Source organism: Girardinichthys multiradiatus, chromosome X (genome assembly GCF_021462225.1).
Source record: "Girardinichthys multiradiatus isolate DD_20200921_A chromosome X, DD_fGirMul_XY1, whole genome shotgun sequence".
NCBI classification, from domain to species: Eukaryota; Metazoa; Chordata; class Actinopteri; order Cyprinodontiformes; family Goodeidae; genus Girardinichthys; species Girardinichthys multiradiatus.
This window is the reverse complement of record NC_061817.1, coordinates 34,156,135-34,174,777: the sequence shown is the minus strand read 5'-3', so window position 1 is coordinate 34,174,777 and position 18,643 is coordinate 34,156,135. Positions and strand designations below refer to the sequence as shown.

Below are 18,643 nucleotides of genomic sequence, written 5' to 3'. Positions count from 1 at the left end.
CTTTAAGCTCTGCAACTAACGAGCTGTACTTTGTTGTAAATCTTGCGAAATAATCTAGATCATTAATCCTTTAGACTGTCTACTCCTTGATGGGACAGCTTACTGTGTAATTTGTGCCTAAAAATAAGGAGAGTAGAGAAGCAGAGGCTAAAACAAGGAGTGTCTGGCCTTAAGAGCAGACGAACGGTAGGGGAAATATGTGCCTTTAAGAGAAGACAAGACGGGACCTGAGATATGCATCATCCATCACTGTTTGCCAGGGTGGGACTCACCTTGTTTGTCCAAAAACACTATTTTATGTGTATTATATGTTTATGTTATCTTTTAACAGATTGAATGAAAGAAATGGAAACAAAATGTGTCTTTGGGACAGACTCCTGTCAGAGATCCTAAAGGTCAAATTTATTGTTTGTGAAGTTATTTGTTATGTGTAGACAGCTGTGTAACGTACAGATCAAGGTGAAGTGCCTTTAAAGAGAATAAATACATGAAAAGCAGCCAAATACCAATGAAAATATTTTTTAGGGACTGTATAGAAGCCCGGAGAGCTACTGATTAATAAATGATTCCAGATTCTAGCTGCTGTTCAACAGAAATAGAAGTTCTACCTGTCTAATGTTCTGCCCGACATACTCTATGACCATCTCATCGGCGGCAATGGGCTCCATGGCGAACAGGCCCCATTCGTGGATCCTGCTGCGCCCAAAGCGGAGCCTCTTCTTTCGGAACTGTGTCAACAGAAGAATAATCAGGTGAAAATAAAACCGAGTGCTTTGTTTGTCTAAAGTAATGGATCTGGTTTCCATTTGGACTTTGGCACCTTTTGCTGCATTAATCAATGATCTATTAAGTTATGCTCTGTTGTTTCATTAGAATTAAAAAATCCTCCAAATCACATTTAATATAATAAGCAACAAAATAGTCACTTTAAATACTTTTTCTGTTTTGCTGCTTTCAGAACGCTCTTCACCCAAAGAGCATCCCCTTGTTGAAGGGAGCTTTTCAGAAAAAACAAGAACACATTCTTTGCATAGTTTCATGTCTGAGTTTAGCTTTGCATGACTTCTGTTTAAACCACCAGAAACTGGCCGTGGTTTTGTCTGAAGGAGGAACAGGTCTCCGAACAGAACAGCAAGCTACATGCTAAATGATGTAGTGTGCGCCAACAGTCATACCATGGCCTCTGTAATGAAATACCAGGGCCGGCTTTACCTTAAGCTGGTTTAGTTTAAGTAGGTCAGAGTCCATGACAGCTGTGGTTCCGATGACAGTGAGGAGGCGGCGCTGCTCTGAACGCCTCTCTGATAGCACCCGGTTAGCTCCCTGTTGGGAAACAAGACACAGAGGGGGTTTAGAGAGCACGTCCCTGAAATCGATGACACATTATTACGTTGGCCTTGAGTTCTATAGCACTGGTCCGGAGGTGCACCTTGATAAGGTTGTGCAACATCCATTTGAGTGTGGGTGAATGTCGTTTCGAAACAAGTGATGACAAACTGAATAAAGACAGGAAATATGTGTAATGGAGTTTTCATTTTATTTCCACAACGTAAACCAAACTAAAGGCTGTAATGCTGACTCTAGTTATTATTCCATAATGATGCCGCCCACAACGGCAAGAAATATTTTTAGGTTTATAGGTTTTTTTTAATGCAAGATCAACAATTAAAAACAGTATTAAATCAGTTTACCGTATTTTCCGCACTATAAGGCGCACCGGATTATAAGGCGCATAGAATAGAAGCTACTGCAGTCAAACGTTTGACTGGGGTTGCGTTATGCATCCACTAGATGGAGCTGTGCTAAAGAGAATGTCAACAAAACAGTCAGATAAGTCAGTCAAACTTTATTAATACACTACAAACCAGCGTTCTGATAACTCCATTCACTCTCATGGTAAGGTCTCCTCTACATAGAATTATATTGAATAGAGCCAATAGTTAGGAATGCATTGGAGGCTATGAAGTTGAAGTTGAAATCAAACGTTAGTTAAAACGTGAAAGGGAACTTCTCCCTGATTCAGTAAACACGTAAAAGAAACAGTTTGATGCACTAAATCAAACGTTAGTACATGCACAATATAGTAGCGTTAACTGTTGAATTATCTCGCTGCTGCTCTATTCCCATGTTCGACTGCGTAGCTGACAGCCTTGAGTTTGAACTCAGCATCGTAAGCGTGTCTCTTGAAAGGTGCCATTTTGGGGTCGTTATACACACTCAAGTGGTGTTGGACTAGGAGTAAGCACAGTACAGGTGTTTACCGCTATTACTTCGACGACGCCCCTGACTACGGTAGCCGTAATGCTGCAAGCGGTGCGGCTTTGTAGTTTACCAGTCGTACAGAAACATTTTGACAGAGCGCCGTGTACAACCAGTATGGATCAACCAATTAACCAATTGATCCATATATAAGGCGCTCCGGATTACAAGGCGCACTGTCATTTTTTGAGAAAATGAATGGTTTTTAAGTGCGCCTTATAGTGCGGAAAATACGGTACTTTAATTTAAAAACTAAATAGGAACCCAACCAGTAATCAGCACAATAACTAACAAAAACAAACAAACCACAACATGAACACCATCCGGTACGCACAAAGAAAAACTTTATAGGCAGAGGCCTGGAAATGAACCATTCATTCAGGAGTGTTGGGACTGCAGTCGGGCGCCCCTGCTCTAGACAGAAAAGTGTTTAAAATAGTGTCTTGTAACAATTTTAACCAAGTACAGCAAGTTTAAACTATTGACAGGATGCATAGAAAAATTAATTCTGTCAAGAAATACAACGTTCTGTGCGAACATAACACCAGAACCATCAGCTGAGGAAGCGACTATACATGGCCAATCACAGAATAGGCAGAAAACGACACACTTCTGCAGGAAAAGGTCAAAACAAAGCCTCCGAAGAATGCAGCTAAAAGCATATCTGTGCTTCTGTTATCTGACCATTAACAATTCAAACTGAAACTAAATTAAGGAGGCACCGATAAGGAAATTTGGGCCTGACCACACCACTGACATTGCTTCTCTGCTTCAGTTGAACACCTCGCAGTCCTGCTTTGTATCACCATCACTGCAGCCCGCACAAATACCACATGGCCAAATTCCTCCCCCTTTATCATCCCAAAACACAAATGCTAATAAAGTGGAAATAAACATCGCTTATCGATGTCGGCCTAGTTTAACTTATGGGAAGTTAAAAAAATTACTAAAATCGGCCAATACTGATATTAATGCTGGTGTGTAATGCAGCTCTACTCTAAATAACCACAACAAAACCAAAAAAACAGCATCTCAAAGAAATATGTTGTGCTGCATTTAAGTACTATTTATTTCTTTCAAATGCATGTTTGTGTTATGAAGTCATTGTGCACTAGTGGGAAATGACAGAAACCTAGATTTTAATGCTGTTAGAGTTGCAATATAATCTGTGTGCACAACGATTTTGAGGTGATGCGCTTCACTCAAAAACTCAAAAGGAACTTCGTAAACTTCGTAATCTAAAAGTGGTTTTGAAAATTCCTAACTAATCTGTCAAAAGCTTATGCATAAAATATCCCATAAGTGAACAGACTGACCTTGCAGCAACTTTTTTGTTAAGAAAATCAATATGAATAATCAGGCTGAAACAATTATTCGAATTAATTGTGATTCTTCGATTATTGAAATAATTGTCACCTAATTTAGTAACTGAATATATGTTAACTAGAGTTTACAGACTCTTAAACATGCCATTTACTGAAAGGTCAACCCACTCAGAGCAGTAATTATGCCAAAATTGTACCACAAATATATAGATTTTGCATTTAAGATGGAAAATTTGTAAATATGCTCCATCCAGAAGTGGCACAGGCTTAGCTTCACCTGGTTCAAGTGATACATACTCTCCTAATTAGCCTTCTGATATCCGATTATTAATCGATTAAATCGGAAATATAGTCGACATATTACTCGATTAGCTAAATAATTGTTAGTTGCAGCCCTATTGATTTATAACCCAAACATGCAAATGAGGTGAAAATCCCTGCAGATAATGAACATCACATATTTTTTCTTTAGGGTTAAACTTTTTCATTTCATTAGGATGTTTAAATTTACTGACACTTCCAGTTTCACAAAAGGCATTTCGGTAACCTGAGTGCATTTCGGTAACCTGACTGCACGGAAGGAGTGGGAAGTGGTATGCCAAATGGCTGCCGGTAACTGCATGTGCATTTATTACCAACATAAAGCAGGAATTTAAAAAAAAGAAACTCAACCTCAATCTCCAATTTGCAACTAGAATGCCGTGCAGACATTGCTGTGTACTTGTGGTCACAACAGACACCCCTTGAAACACCGAGAACCTCCCAGCAGCAACTTTAAGACATGCTCAAGAGACTAAAGTGTTCAATAACCTCATGGAACAGGTCTGTAAAACATTATTTTTACAAGTATTCTAGTTACCAATCAAGAATAATAGGTTTCCCTTGAACATCACTGGCATTACAAAACAACGTCCACAAAAAAACCTGGTAGACAACAGAACCAGTCCAAACAATACATGTTGAAACTTTTCCCGCATGGAACCAAAATATATTATCTGGAATGGAAAGTGTGCTTCATGTGAAGGTGGATCCTCTTGTTTCTTGTTACATAACAAATCAGGAAAAATGACATCACAAAGTGAACCGGATCGGGCTGAGAAGACTTTGTATTTATGAAAAAGACTTTTCTATGTTTGGAAAAAGCTGCAACTCTCTACAATTAAAGATGATTTCAACTTTTCTCACCAAAAACATGAGCCTCTTTAAAACTGTGCCTGTCAATAAAATCACCTAAAAACTTCAGCTATCTAGGATCCTGCGTGCTCTTTGCAAATGAAGGGTGTAATGTCATCATGTGAAGCTGTGAAGAACTCCAGACTTTTAACAGAAAAACATGTACAAAATTATTTATTGCAAGAACCCGCAGTAATAAGGCAACATGCATATACCCGAAGGACTGGAGCTCCATAGAGGTTAAAAACCATTTCATGACATTATCTGGTGGGACTGCTGCAACTTTTGCTTTCAAAATTCATAAATAACCAGAAAACAATTGCACAAAATTCCAACCACAGTAACCCGAGCAAAGGGAGATTCTGCGGAGGAACTCTAGATGAAGCATTGAGGTGCAGGTTTGCCAAATTCCTTCAGACATGATGCAAAATAAGTGCGTTTCTCCCTTTCTTACGTAGAGCAAGGTTTGCATGCTCATATCCTCTACGTCAAATCGGACGTGAGCACTGCACCCAAGAGACACAAAGAACTCATTTAAATAAATACAAAAATGTATTTAATTCATATTTAAGCCAGATTTAACCTTTACCATAATTAGTTTTGAGGTTTTTTTTTGCTCATTTATTAGGGAAGAAATTAAAACAAGTCATGTCTCTTATAAGTTATCAAGAGAAACAGACTTTTATGATGATGAAAGAGGAAAATGTGGGTTTTTAAGAAACAAAATATTCTGGTGGTTGGGATTGGAGATGTGGCCAATATGCAGGAAAATTCCCAATCACACAATGTTGCATGCTAGAATAACCAGAAATATTGTTACTGTCAAAGATTAAGGGAAATTTCCTTAAAACGGCTGAAATTTCTGCACAAGACGGGCAATGCTTCAGATATGTCTGTTTATTTCCCTACAACTTGATGTTCTTTGTAGCTGTTCATGTTGATAGGCTTATCTCTAGTTTCATAATAAATCACCTGTTGGCGTTGCAGGAAGCTCTTCTTCAACAGAAGGAATGCAACAACACACAATGGGTCAAAGATCACCAACCCACTTTAACAGAACTCCACAAGCAGAATGGTTCCAGTACATATTTACCCATTACTGACTTCTTATCTTAACATTAAGTAATGGTCCGCATCCAAAACTCAGAAGATGCGTCTTTTAATCTTTTCTTGTAATTCAAGCATTCTGCTTCTGAAACCTGGCTGTAGAAGGACACTGGCTCTACTTTAACCCGCAGATCGTGATTATTAAACAAGAACATATAAACTTGCTTAATGTTTACTTAATGTTCAGAGCTTGAATTATTTCCTGTAAAAAGCCATCATAATTGCATTTTCTCTAAATAAATCTCAGACTGGAAACTCCAACTGAAACAACATTAAAAAGGTTCTGCAGCAGAAATGTTGGATCCATGTAAAATGAATATTAATATTTCAGCCCTATTTAAATAGTGATCCATTGCTTGCCTTTAATCACCATGTTTTATTATTTACGGTAATCCAACTCCTTGGACAACAGCAAACCAAGCAAATTAGGTCTGAGTTAACTTTGAAGCATCTGTGTCAATAGTTTAGTCACAATTAGATCTACTACCCATTAAAACTAATTGTTTTATGTAATATAGCACATTTTATTATGGATTCAACTCAACTTTATTACAGAACCAGTCAAGCAGAAAAGTTACACGCAATAGTTTTGTTCATCGGCAGAGACAATCACATGTTTTCTCATCTGATAAATTACTTTTGTCCTGTGAAGTTGATGCCTTAAGTGTTACAGATGAATCTAAATTGTATATGTTTTCATATAGAGCAGATAGTTACTCAGAATATATGTATAACATCCGGTATGAAAGCATGTACTTGGATTAATCACCTGGGACACAATAGTATCAGGTTTAATCGGGGCCTGAATATACTGTCACCAACCACTTTAATCAAGCCAATCCCCTGCATTCAACGCAATACATGCAGGCATCTAGACGTGGTTGAAGTTGACTTGCTGTAGTTCAAATGGAGCATCAGAATGGGAAGAAGGAGATTTAAATGATTTTGAATGGTTGTTGATGCCAGACCGTATGGTCTGAGTATTTAAGGAACTGCTGATCTACTGGGATTATTACACACAACCATCTCTCAGGTGGGCAGAGGATGGTCCCAAATAATAATAAACATAATAGCTAATGACTGGCAGTAGTGTTGATGTCAGAGGAGAAAGGGCAGACTGGTTTTGAGATGATAGAAATGCCGTAGAAGGTCAAATAACCACAATCAAGGTAAATAGTAAATGACCTGCTCTTTATCAAGTCTGAGGTTTTATCAACTCCAAAGGGCATTAATCAGTCATAACCCAGTCATCCACACATTGACAGTGATAAGCTACATTGTAGCTACAGCTGCCCTGGGGCAGACTGACAGATGTGGGGCTAATGTACAATCAGCAGGCAATGGCGGGTGAAGTGTCTTGCTCGAGGACACAACAACTGTGGCGGGTTGGGACCAGCAATCCACAAGATGAACCCCTACCACCTGAGCCCCTGAAGAATACCATCTCTGAATGCACAACAAATCAAACCTTGAAGCAGATGGACTATAGCAGCAGAAGACCACATAATGTGTCATTCCTGTCAGCGAAGAGCAGGAAACTGGGGCTACAGCTCACACAGACCCACCAAAACTCTGAATTTCAGATGGTCGGGTCAGAGCTTGGCTACATCCTGTCTTATATTAACTTCTCAGGTTGGTGTTGCTGGTGGTGTACACTTTGGGCCCCTTAGTATCCACTGAGCTTCATTTAAATGCCACTGTCTACCTGACTATTTTTTGTGTATGATGTTCATCCCAATATGTTGGAACACCTCTTCAGGTTGTTTTTTCGGCAACTCACACAATGACCAAATCAGTTGCCCTGGGCTAATCTTAATTTCAGAGAGTGATTTGAATGAGTCAGAGTTTGGTCTTTACTTTTGCAGACTAAAGGGGCTAAACTTTGTGGTTGAGGTTTCTTTATCATGACTTGTTTTAGACGTTTTACATGTGTTAGTCACCTCTTTTACAGCCAGCCACATTCGCTTACGTCGTGCAAACTTTAAATTACATCAACCTAATTTAATTCAACAAGCAGACCAAAGGGAGCACATATTTCTAAATCAAGCAATTTACTTCACGTAAAATGAGATTAAGATAGGACACTAAGGGATTATTTTGTCAGTAATATGTGAGCAGCTGGGGATAAAAAGACTCATGTTGCATCTGTGATGTTAGAGAAAAACAAAAAGGTAAAATTTCAACAAGTTACATCACCATTTAGCATTAAAAAGCTTAACATCTGAGTTTTTGTGCAAATTTCTGATATAACTGAGCCGAAGCGCTATTAGCAAACCCCCCTTGTTTCTCATGCTAGTTGCTAAACTCCATGAAGAATGTTTTGTGAGCTGGTTTAAACCTCAGAAACATAAGTTATGACAATGCGGTGTTCACTAGAAACAATCCTTCCTCTCTCCACAGAGTCAATGTAGACTGCTGTAATCAACAAGTTTTCAACAGTTAAGTTTAAATCCACTGTGTTGGGTTTCCATTCATTGTGGTTTTATTGTAGTTTTAAACAGCTTTCTCGCATTTGCTGCGGCATTTTACACCAATGTCTCTCTGATAAAAACAGCCCAGAAGGCTTATAAACATAATCAAGAGCAATGATGATAATCAGCTACTGAGCACTCAAAACACTCCAAAAGATCCTTTAATAAAAACATTACTGTTTACTGCATCTAAGAACAGGATAGGTAAAAAAATACAACAACCAGTTAAGAGAGTAGCGCTGACGTTTGATGCTGCTCGGGCATAAACAGTAAATACTACCTCCATGTTTAAGGGTTCCACTTACCGAGCTGTCAACATTTTCAACTTCCCGGATGACCTGCTCAGGAAGGTCCAGGTCGAGGTAGACGTCCTTCTCCTTGCGGCTGATGGCGTAGTAGCCCTCACTCCTGGCACATCCTGTCACGTGCTCCCGGAGCTGGCTGTCGGCAGTCTTCTTTTTACGGCGGGGGTTCGGCAGATTGGTTAGTGCAGGTCATAGGTCAAGGACAATGGTAAATTTCCAGGAACAAATTATTTTTTTTATTTTTTTATGTGTCTACTTAAAACTGATTTCGTAATCTACACACTGGTTAAGACAGTGACAGACTCTCTGGAAATTTGCCCACTTAATAGACAGGTTTATGGAAAAAACAAGCTTATGTGAAAAGATATCAGTGTGATTGACCCAGTGGGTGTCATTGAGCCAGTCAGAACCATGGTCATCCTGTAACAACTTCTCATAAGTCTTCTTCAGGTAGCTCAGGTCTTCACCATCCAGACCAGAGTTCCAGATGTCATACAGAATGGTCATTTGCTCAAACTTGCTGCGGTTTTCAAACTTTATCGGTAGCAGCTCAGGTGCTGGCGTGGGTTTCGGCCAGTGCTGTGACGATGTAACCCCGGCCTCCTGCAGAAAGAGACGCTCGCTCTTCCTGACTTCTTCAACCACTTCATTCTCAGTGTCTGAGCTGGACAGCTCTCCAGACTCGAGCTCCTCCACGTCAACATCTTCCTCAAAGTCTGATTCCTGCAACGGGAAAAGGGCTCAGTCAAAAATATCTCTTTGGTAAACAATTTTCTTAAGCATTCCCTAAATCATTTCTAAGTGTACACATATTAGCAAGAAGAGCTACAACATACATTTTCAGCCAAAATGTTCTAAAACAGAATCAATGCTTCTGACCTACACAGCATAAACATTTTCTAAAGTATCGTATAGTTTAGATCATTGTCTGGTAATATAAATTAGAAGATGGGTGCCACAGTCTCACATGCTGCACATACATATTGTTGTTTCTGAAAAACAAAATGGCCATTCCAGCAAGCCAAACATCTCAAAACTAAACATCAGGACTGCCTACGAAAGGCCTGTTGAAAACCACCTGGATGTCTCATATTATAAATGACATTATCTAGTGTCTGAACTGCTCTTGATGAAGGCTGCTGAGGAAAAAGTAATTTCCCAAATGGTTAAAAGAAATATCTCCTTACCCGTCGTATTATACAGAGAACCTTTAAAGGCTCGCATTTGTCACTGCCTCGCTGTCAGCTCCTCTGTGAGAGGATACAAGTACTTCTTAAAGGGCCTAACTATATAAATTACAACTAGCCAGCTGTCTTTTTCATTAACTCGACTTCTTTCTAAAAGTATTAGACATGTACATGTATGTAACATGACGTGTTCTGGACGTGTTCTTTCACTGGAAAATCCTGTTGTATGGCACAACCACAAATGACTGGAAACCGTATAGCAATTTTGTAAGGTTGACAGTGGATTTTAAAACTAATTACTTCCCAGCTATCTCACAGGGAAATACCCACATAGTGGATACTACACACCTCTAGCTTCCGCTTCCTCTGCTTCTTGCCCAGCTGCTCCTTCTGCTTTTTTGTGCGATGAGGCTCAAGGTTTTCTTTGTCTTTTCGCTTCCTCTTCTCCTGTTCAAGTTCCAAACCTTTGCTAAAATAATTCTTCCTCTTTGGTGATGGAGATACAGCTGCCACCTGTCTATTATCATCAGAGTCACCAAGATCACCCACTGGAGAGAAGAACTCTCCTTTATCTGCCCTGGACGGCACAGCCTCTCCAATGACCTCCTCTGGTGCCTCCAGTACACCAGAAATGGAGTTGAGGTCTGCTGGGACTAAGACAGACGAATCTTGTCTGGAGGCGGTCTTTTTGGTACTGGATGGTATGGCGAGCACAGGAGGCTTGCAGTAGTTGTGCTCCAAAAGTACAATAACACCTCCTGGGCTCATAACCAAAGCCAGGGATTCTGGAGTGTAGAGGTCTCCTTCCATTTTCTGCTCCTCTGCTTCATCAGATGTCTCAGTCTCCTCTGAGTCCCCAGCTTCAGGATCCATTTTTAGGGCTATGTCTGCCAAAACGGACAGGTCAGTCGTTGAGGCAGAGGCCAGCTGCAGAAGGCTTGATGCTCCCACCTGCTCCCTGATTCTTAACCTCTGCTCGTGTTCCTCTTCATCCTCATCATCCTCTCTGACAGAGTGACAGGAGGATGCAGAGATGCTAGGTGTCCGAGTTCGGGCTCTGGACCGTTTGTTGACAGAAGGTGGTGGAGGGGCCTCCTCAAAGGCCATCCTACACATTGAAGCATGGTCCAATGGCAGGTTCTGCACAGTGCGACATACCATAACTGGAGGGGCGGGAGATTTAGGAGAGTCTCTGCCTGCAACCCGCTTGCCAGGGGATTTGACAAGCGTGGTCTGGGAGGAAACCAGGGGAGCCTTTCTGGACTCTTCAGAATCTTGGGTTCTACTAGGTGGAGGAACAATGAGGGCATTGCCTTCACCTGGTTTTGAAGCAAAGGGAAGAAGCTGAATTCCATGACTGGGACGACCTGAAGGGGGTGTTGTAAGAGTGACAGGAGAGTCTGTAGCCCTGTCAGGGGTAAGCAGAGCCTCATTTATTGCTTGTGTTGATGATGGAGATGGTAACGCAGTTAGCAGTTGAGTTTTGCCATCGTTCTCATCTGTGGAGAATGAGACCGTCTTCCTGCGTTTCTTGAGAGGAGGAACAAAAGCATCTGGAGACAAAGGGCGTGATGGTGACAAAGGTGCCGCTGGTATATCTGCTTTGCTTTCTTTTGTAACACCTACAGAAGTAAGACAGATTTGAGAGAATGTCCAAAAAACAACAACATAACTCAATTAATTAGGCTTTTTCTATTTATGACCCAAAGAATGTAGGAAATTAGAACAAGCTGAAACAAAAAATGATAAGCTTGCCTTGATGCAATTCATTTTACATGTTGCATTTGGTGCTAAGTGCTTGTAAATGTTGTACAGGAGAGAAGAACTGCTGACAAACCTTTTTTGATGTCCAGCTTTGGAACAGCAGCTGCAATATTTTCCCTAAGAAAAACAGAACAAGAATTTGACCAAAGAATAAAGGCTGAACGGTGATGATAAGGTCGGTTCTCCTATTCATCACGTCATGTTACCATTCGGACCCTGCCGATTTCTATTTCATACCCATAAACAAACCATTTTGTATCCATATACTTAACTGCATATAAGTATTTCCCTGAATTATGTAGATAAATAGTCTGATATAAAAGGTATAAAGTGTGAAAGCAAGATCAAATCTGGCCAAAAAACATCCATCTATTCTTGTTGTGATCCTCATTTGGGCCAGTTGAGTCCTAGTAAATATGAAAGATTATGATCCCCAATCAATCCAAAATCATGACCCTCCTGCTGGAATGTATCAATATACACTCACAGAACCATGTTTTATACAGTAGATTATGAATAGATGAAAATCGTCTCCATGACAGGTAGTACTGGACGCATGGACGGTGGGAAATGACCAGAACTTCAAAAGGGACAACATGACCAGCACCAAAACCACAGTTTAACGCGACAACTTTCCAGAGGAGAGGATCACAGATGATTTTCGGAAAGAATACCTGTCATCCTCTTTCTCAGTTGTGCTGTCCATTGTCGACTCATCCATTGAGTCGGTACCAGCACTTTCAGCTAGTTCTCCTTCCTCTATATCATCATCTTCAGAAGAGGATGAAGAGGATGATGCTGAAGAGGAAGAACCCCCAGAGGACGACGAGAGGCTCTCATCATCACTGTCACTACTGAGCCCATCGTCTACAAAAGAAAACATTTACATTGTAATTGTTTTACTAAACGTAGAAAGAGAAAGACTAATAGGTTTATTGGCCGTGCTTTACCATCTGATTCCTTTTCACTTTCCACTTCTTCGTCCTCCTACCAATAAAAAGCACCATTGAAAAGAATCATAGTGAAATGCTGCCACCTAGCTAAAAACAAGAATTACTTGTTACGGTGTCTAAAACCAAGTTCTCTGAATATTTACATAAAATATTTTCTCCTGCTCATAATACACCAGAATAATTTGAGGTATGAATTTCAGGTGTTTAAGAAGCTGTTAAAACAAAACTAGTATTCTCATACCTTCTCACTCGATGAGCCATCAGAGGTTTCTTCTCCCTCACTGTCCAGCTCCCAGGGTTTACGACTCCTCTGCTTCTTTTTCCTCCTCTTGTTGTCTCTGTCAGCTGCATGCCTGTCTGCTTCTGGCATTCTACCATCCGCAGCTGAGAAACAGACATCAATGTAAGACTTATTTGCTCCGGGTCTGTTAATTTAAACCCGTTTTTAAAGTTGCAACATCCACAAACCATCATCTTCATCTGGTGGCGTTGAAGGCCGAGGCCTCTTCAAGTCTCCCTCTTTAAACTCCTGAGGTTCTTTCCTCTTCACCTGCACCATTCGACATCAACATGTTCATCATAAAAACAAAGCCGACGAGTGTGCTCTAGTATTTCCAGCTACTATTTTTTTTAAACATCACGCAGTCTGGGAACACTAAACATCAGACGAGAGTAGACGTCTGAAAAACACATCTAATATGAATCCAGGACCAGCATGATCTTTTCCAAGAAACATTAAAACCGTAAAAGAGGCAAATCAAAACAACAGATGTAGATAATTTGAATTAAAAGATGATTTTTACCTTGAAGGAAGGTAATCGTAATGCTCCACGAAGAGAAAACCCCTCCAAGCCCCCACTTTTTGCCCAATCCACAAGAGACATCAGAGGCTCCCGAGGACGGTTGACCTTTTCCTCTTTCTTTTCTTCATCCCGTAAAGCTGTTACTCCCCTTACCATTGTCTGGAAAGGCTGGAAAACAAAACATTTACTATTTAAATATAAAGTCCCAAATAGTTTCTACTAGGTACACCAATAGTCAGTCGGGTTTCAACTTTCCCCACATTTCCACACCCTGGTCTCAACATTTTTCTAGCGCTTTTAACATTTTGGACATTGTTGTATATTTAACTAGGTTTCTATTACTGCATGTTTCACAATTTATGAAACAGAATGTCGAAGTTAGCTTCTGATTTTGCAGTGTGATAAAATGCCTTTTTAGTGCTTTTTGGCACTAGAATAAATTATATCCACTCTATTTTAAAATATAAAATACTTGCACTAGTCAAATCCCAACACACCTTTCTACATTATAGACAGATTCCTTAAAATCAGTTTGTGACACCTGATACCTTTATTTTGTTGCTCAAACAGTGGTAAATGTACCCACAGGTTCATTTTAAAACCACAAGGCCCCCCGAACAGGCTGGACAAAAACCTAAGGTTTGATATGGCAAATCAAAGGCAATAAAGGACACCAACCTACATGTAAATCAATGTAAAGAGCCCTTCATTTGTCTGAAATACTGAGCATCTTAAACATAAATGATGAAAACTCTAACACAACTTCATAATTTATTTTCTTATTAAGCATTCACATTTTGAAAAAGTTAAAAATTCTCAATTTTCCAAACGTTTGAAGACCTGAATGTCACATGTTCTCTTTGCCAGCAGCAGAAGATGTAAGGAAGTTAATATTTAAAGAAAGCAAAAGTGTGTAGAAAACCTGAGGATGTTTGGACTTGGAAGGTTCTGAAGGAAGGAACTTTTAAGGCATTTATTCATAACTCAGTGCAACCATCCTTTGTTTCTACATTAAACAGAATTAGTGTCAAAGAATGAAAACAAATCATAGCAGTAAAGTTAAAAAGAGAAGCCCTTACCTTGGCCTTGGTCTCCTTCCTATCCCACCACTCATCAAAAGTGGCAAAGGCTACATTCTCCACCATTTTGCGGTTCAGGTCTCTTTGCACAATGTTCTTCATTTCCTGGATCAAAGAGGCCAGGACCATCTGAACTGTTGCTTCATTTGGATTCTCAGCCAACATGGGCAATCCCTCCCCAGAAGTACTGTACTCATCTCCCTCCCCGGTCAGCATGTTACCATAGCCAGGTGGAGGCATGTATGATGGGTAGTGTGGAGGTAAGACATGTGGTGGCCAGCCAGTGTGGGGAGGGGGTATGTTATGGTGTGGAGGGGGTGGTATCTGAGTGCTGTGGGGTTCATGATAGGGATAGGACATATGGGGTGGCAAGTATCTGTGGTCTTGGTCATAATGAGCACCTGCCCCACTGCCCTCTTGGTCCATGTAAGGGTGGTGTGAGTGAGGTGGCGCCATAGAGTGAAGATGGTAGGATGCGTAGTCTCCAGTAGCAGCCTCACCCGGGCCTGGAGTTCCATTAGATGAAGACATGCGCATTTGATGCAAGCGACTTAACATGTGGGTTTGCATTTGGAAGGACATAGGAGTTCCACCACTGTATTGGTTCATCAGCTCCATAGAGGTGGCGTAATCATACATGTGGTGGGCCATAGGAGGAGGATACTCAGGGTGCAGCTCCATGTGAGGAAGAGGTGGAATCCCTGGTGGAGGTGGGGGCTGAAGGGAGTATCCAGGGGGAGGGGGAGGTGGTAAATGAGGAGGGTAGGAAGGTATTTGGGGATGCATGGAAGTCCCAAAGTGCTGTGAAGAATCAGAAATGGGTGGGGGAGAGGATGATGGATCTGCTGTCTGTGAAAGTCCAGCTTGTGAGGATGATGGTGTTGATCCTGAGGAGACTGGTGGCTGATGAGTTGTCACTGTTGTTATAGTAGTTGCTTCCTCATCGTCATCTGAGATCTCCATGTCTTCACCAGAAGAATGAGGAGATGCCTGACAAAGCAGAGAGATTATAGTGTGGGAAACCCCTGATATGTTTATGAACATTCCAAGGAGAGAACATCATTCCGAGGAGTCTCACTTCCGCTTCATAAAGAAAAACAAGAGAAAACAACAAGTATTGTCCTGGAATGAGAACAAAGCAGGGCTTGTTTTTGCAGATCCTTCTAACCTGAAATATGTGCCAGAATGGATGCATACAATTTCATTTTTCCACATTTCGTTTACATTACAGACCTATTCTAAAGCTGTTAAGTATATTTTCTTTCCCTCAATTATTTACACAAACAGTCAGGTTGGATAGACAGCTTCGGTAGGCGGCCATGTTAATGTCTTTCCAGTGATGTTTAATTACAGCTAATTCCTGGCTCTGGCCCGGACATTTATAGACGGGTCCTGAAACCACTCCTGTATTATCTTTGCCGTGTGCTTTGGGTCATTATTGTGTTGAAAAACGAATCATCGCCTTAGTCCAAGCTCCAGAGCACTGTGGCGAAAGTTTTCTCTTTATATTTAGCTGCTGTCATGTTACGCTTTATGTAGACCAGCTTTCCAGTTCCTGCTGGGAAAAAAAGCATCCCACAGCGTAATGCTGCCACCACCATGCTTAAGGGTGATGAGCAGTGGCTTTTTTTCTAGAGACACAACAGAGTTCAGGCCAAACGGGTCTATTTTGATTTCAGGAGCCCACAGAAATTTGTTTTTACTGGTCTGACAGTCTCTAAGATGCTTTCTGGCTAAATTTAAGAGGGCGTCTATGTGCCTTTTATGGCAGAATGGCTTCTTTTATCTCTAGTCAATTCGATTACATATACATTTTTTGCTGAATTATCAAAACAGTAACTAAATAAACTCAAACGGATATAATATGTCGCAACTGGTGGTTACAAAACCAAGTGGTTTGGGAATATGAATCTTATCGTAACATCTACAAGGAAAGTATTTGAAAATTCTTCTTTTTAAAGTTTTATATGCCTTGACTCCTTACAGTGTTTTTGATGCTTATCTAGAATCAACTCGAAATCAAGTAATGGCTTTTTCAGTCATTCTGGTCCAGTTCTCTGGAACTACCCGCCATAAGAACTCAGAGTAGTGTAACACTTTGCTGGCTAGATTTATTTACAATTACATAAAAAAATTATTTGTGAATTTGCTGTCAAGCGGGAGGTAAATTGAAGAGAATTTGTCCATTTGGAAATAATTAACATAAATCCAGTTATTTAGTTTGCAAATTAGCAAAGTTAGGAATAACTGGGCGTAAATCCGACAGCTAGATGACAGAACAGTTCTTCCAAAATGATCCGATAGATATGAAATATGCATCAGCTAAACTTAGTGGTACACATACACTACAATGGCTGCAATAAGATTGAAAGAGGTTTGAGACAAGCTGCCTGGACTTGCACAGAAAGCTCACAAATCCTCATCTTTTCAATATTTTGCTTCCAAGCAGCAAGATTTTCTTGTACTCTTCATAAGTGATTTCAGTAGTAGTTCATATGGGCTTCCTGAAGGTTTTCAAGGTACACAACGCTGCCAGAAGTATCCGCCCACCCATTGAAATAAGTGAAATCAGGTGTTCCAGTCACTTCAATGGTCACAGGTGTACAGGTCCTTCTCAAAATATTAGCATATTGTGATAAAGTTCATTATTTTCCATAATGTCATGATGAAAATTTAACATTCATATATTTTAGATTCATTGCACACTAACTGAAATATTTCAGGTCTTTTATTGTCTTAATACGGATGATTTTGGCATACAGCTCATGAAAACCCAAAATTCCTATCTCACAAAATTAGCATATTTCATCCGACCAATAAAAGAAAAGTGTTTTTAATACAAAAAACGTCAACCTTCAAATAATCATGTACAGTTATGCACTCAATACTTGGTCGGGAATCCTTTTGCAGAAATGACTGCTTCAATGCGGCGTGGCATGGAGGCAATCAGCCTGTGGCACTGCTGAGGTCTTATGGAGGCCCAGGATGCTTCGATAGCGGCCTTTAGCTCATCCAGAGTGTTGGGTCTTGAGTCTCTCAACGTTCTCTTCACAATATCCCACAGATTCTCTATGGGGTTCAGGTCAGGAGAGTTGGCAGGCCAATTGAGCACAGTGATACCATGGTCAGTAAACCATTTACCAGTGCTTTTGGCACTGTGAGCAGGTGCCAGGTCGTGCTGAAAAATGAAATCTTCATCTCCATAAAGCTTTTCAGCAGATGGAAGCATGAAGTGCTCCAAAATCTCCTGATAGCTAGCTGCATTGACCCTGCCCTTGATAAAACACAGTGGACCAACACCAGCAGCTGACACGGCACCCCAGACCATCACTGACTGTGGGTACTTGACACTGGACTTCTGGCATTTCCTTCTCCCCAGTCTTCCTCCAGACTCTGGCACCTTGATTTCTGAATGACATGCAGAATTTGCTTTCATCCAAAAAAAGTACTTTGGACCACTGAGCAACAGTCCAGTGCTGCTTCTCTGTAGCCCAGGACTGGGGAATGTGGCACCTGTAGCCCATTTCCTGCACACGCCTGTGCACGGTGGCTCTGGATGTTTCTACTCCAGACTCAGTCCACTGCTTCCGCAGGTCCCCCAAGGTCTGGAATCGGCCCTTCTCCACAATCTTCCTCAGGGTCCGGTCACCTCTTCTCGATGTGCAGCGTTTTCTGCCACACTTTTTCCTTCCCACAAACTTCCCACTGAGGTGCCTTAATACAGCACTCTGGGAACAGCCTATTCGTTCAGAAATTTCTTTCTGTGTCTTACCCTCTTGCTTGAGGGTGTCAATAGTGGCCTTCTGGACAGCAGTCAGGTCGGCAGTCTTACCCATGATTGGGGTTTTGAGTGATGAACCAGGCTGAGAGTTTTAAAGGTCTCAGGAATCTTTTGCAGGTGTTTAGAGTTAACTCGTTGATTCAGATTATTAGGTTCATAGCTCGTTTAGAGACCCTTTTAATGATATGCTAATTTTGTGAGATAGGAATTTTGGGTTTTCATGAGCTGTATGCCAAAATCATCCGTATTAAGACAATAAAAGACCTGAAATATTTCAGTTAGTGTGCAATGAATCTAAAATATATGAATGTTAAATTTTCATCATGACATTATGGAAAATAATGAACTTTATCACAATATGCTAATATTTTGAGAAGGACCAGTATAAAATCAAGCATCCAGGCATGCAGACTGTTTCCACAAACATTTGTGTAAG

At 40.7% G+C, this 18,643-nt stretch overlaps 1 protein-coding gene across 2 annotated transcripts in view; it reads right to left on the bottom strand.

Annotated features, from left to right (window-relative positions):
- LOC124863082 (histone-lysine N-methyltransferase SETD1A-like) overlaps window positions 1–18,643 on the bottom strand; it is a 33,135-nt gene that overhangs the window by 2,524 nt on the left and 11,968 nt on the right. For both annotated transcript variants that reach the window (XM_047357333.1, XM_047357334.1), the window contains exons 8-19: window positions 14,427–15,416; window positions 13,348–13,515; window positions 13,013–13,094; window positions 12,786–12,928; window positions 12,542–12,578; window positions 12,266–12,458; window positions 11,665–11,708; window positions 10,176–11,449; window positions 9,009–9,363; window positions 8,641–8,822; window positions 1,213–1,323; window positions 609–728 (exon numbers count right to left, since the gene is read on the bottom strand). In XM_047357333.1, the coding sequence (XP_047213289.1) occupies window positions 609–728; window positions 1,213–1,323; window positions 8,641–8,822; window positions 9,009–9,363; window positions 10,176–11,449; window positions 11,665–11,708; window positions 12,266–12,458; window positions 12,542–12,578; window positions 12,786–12,928; window positions 13,013–13,094; window positions 13,348–13,515; window positions 14,427–15,416 (3,699 nt within the window). The remainder of the gene's footprint in view (window positions 1–608; window positions 729–1,212; window positions 1,324–8,640; window positions 8,823–9,008; window positions 9,364–10,175; window positions 11,450–11,664; window positions 11,709–12,265; window positions 12,459–12,541; window positions 12,579–12,785; window positions 12,929–13,012; window positions 13,095–13,347; window positions 13,516–14,426; window positions 15,417–18,643) is intronic.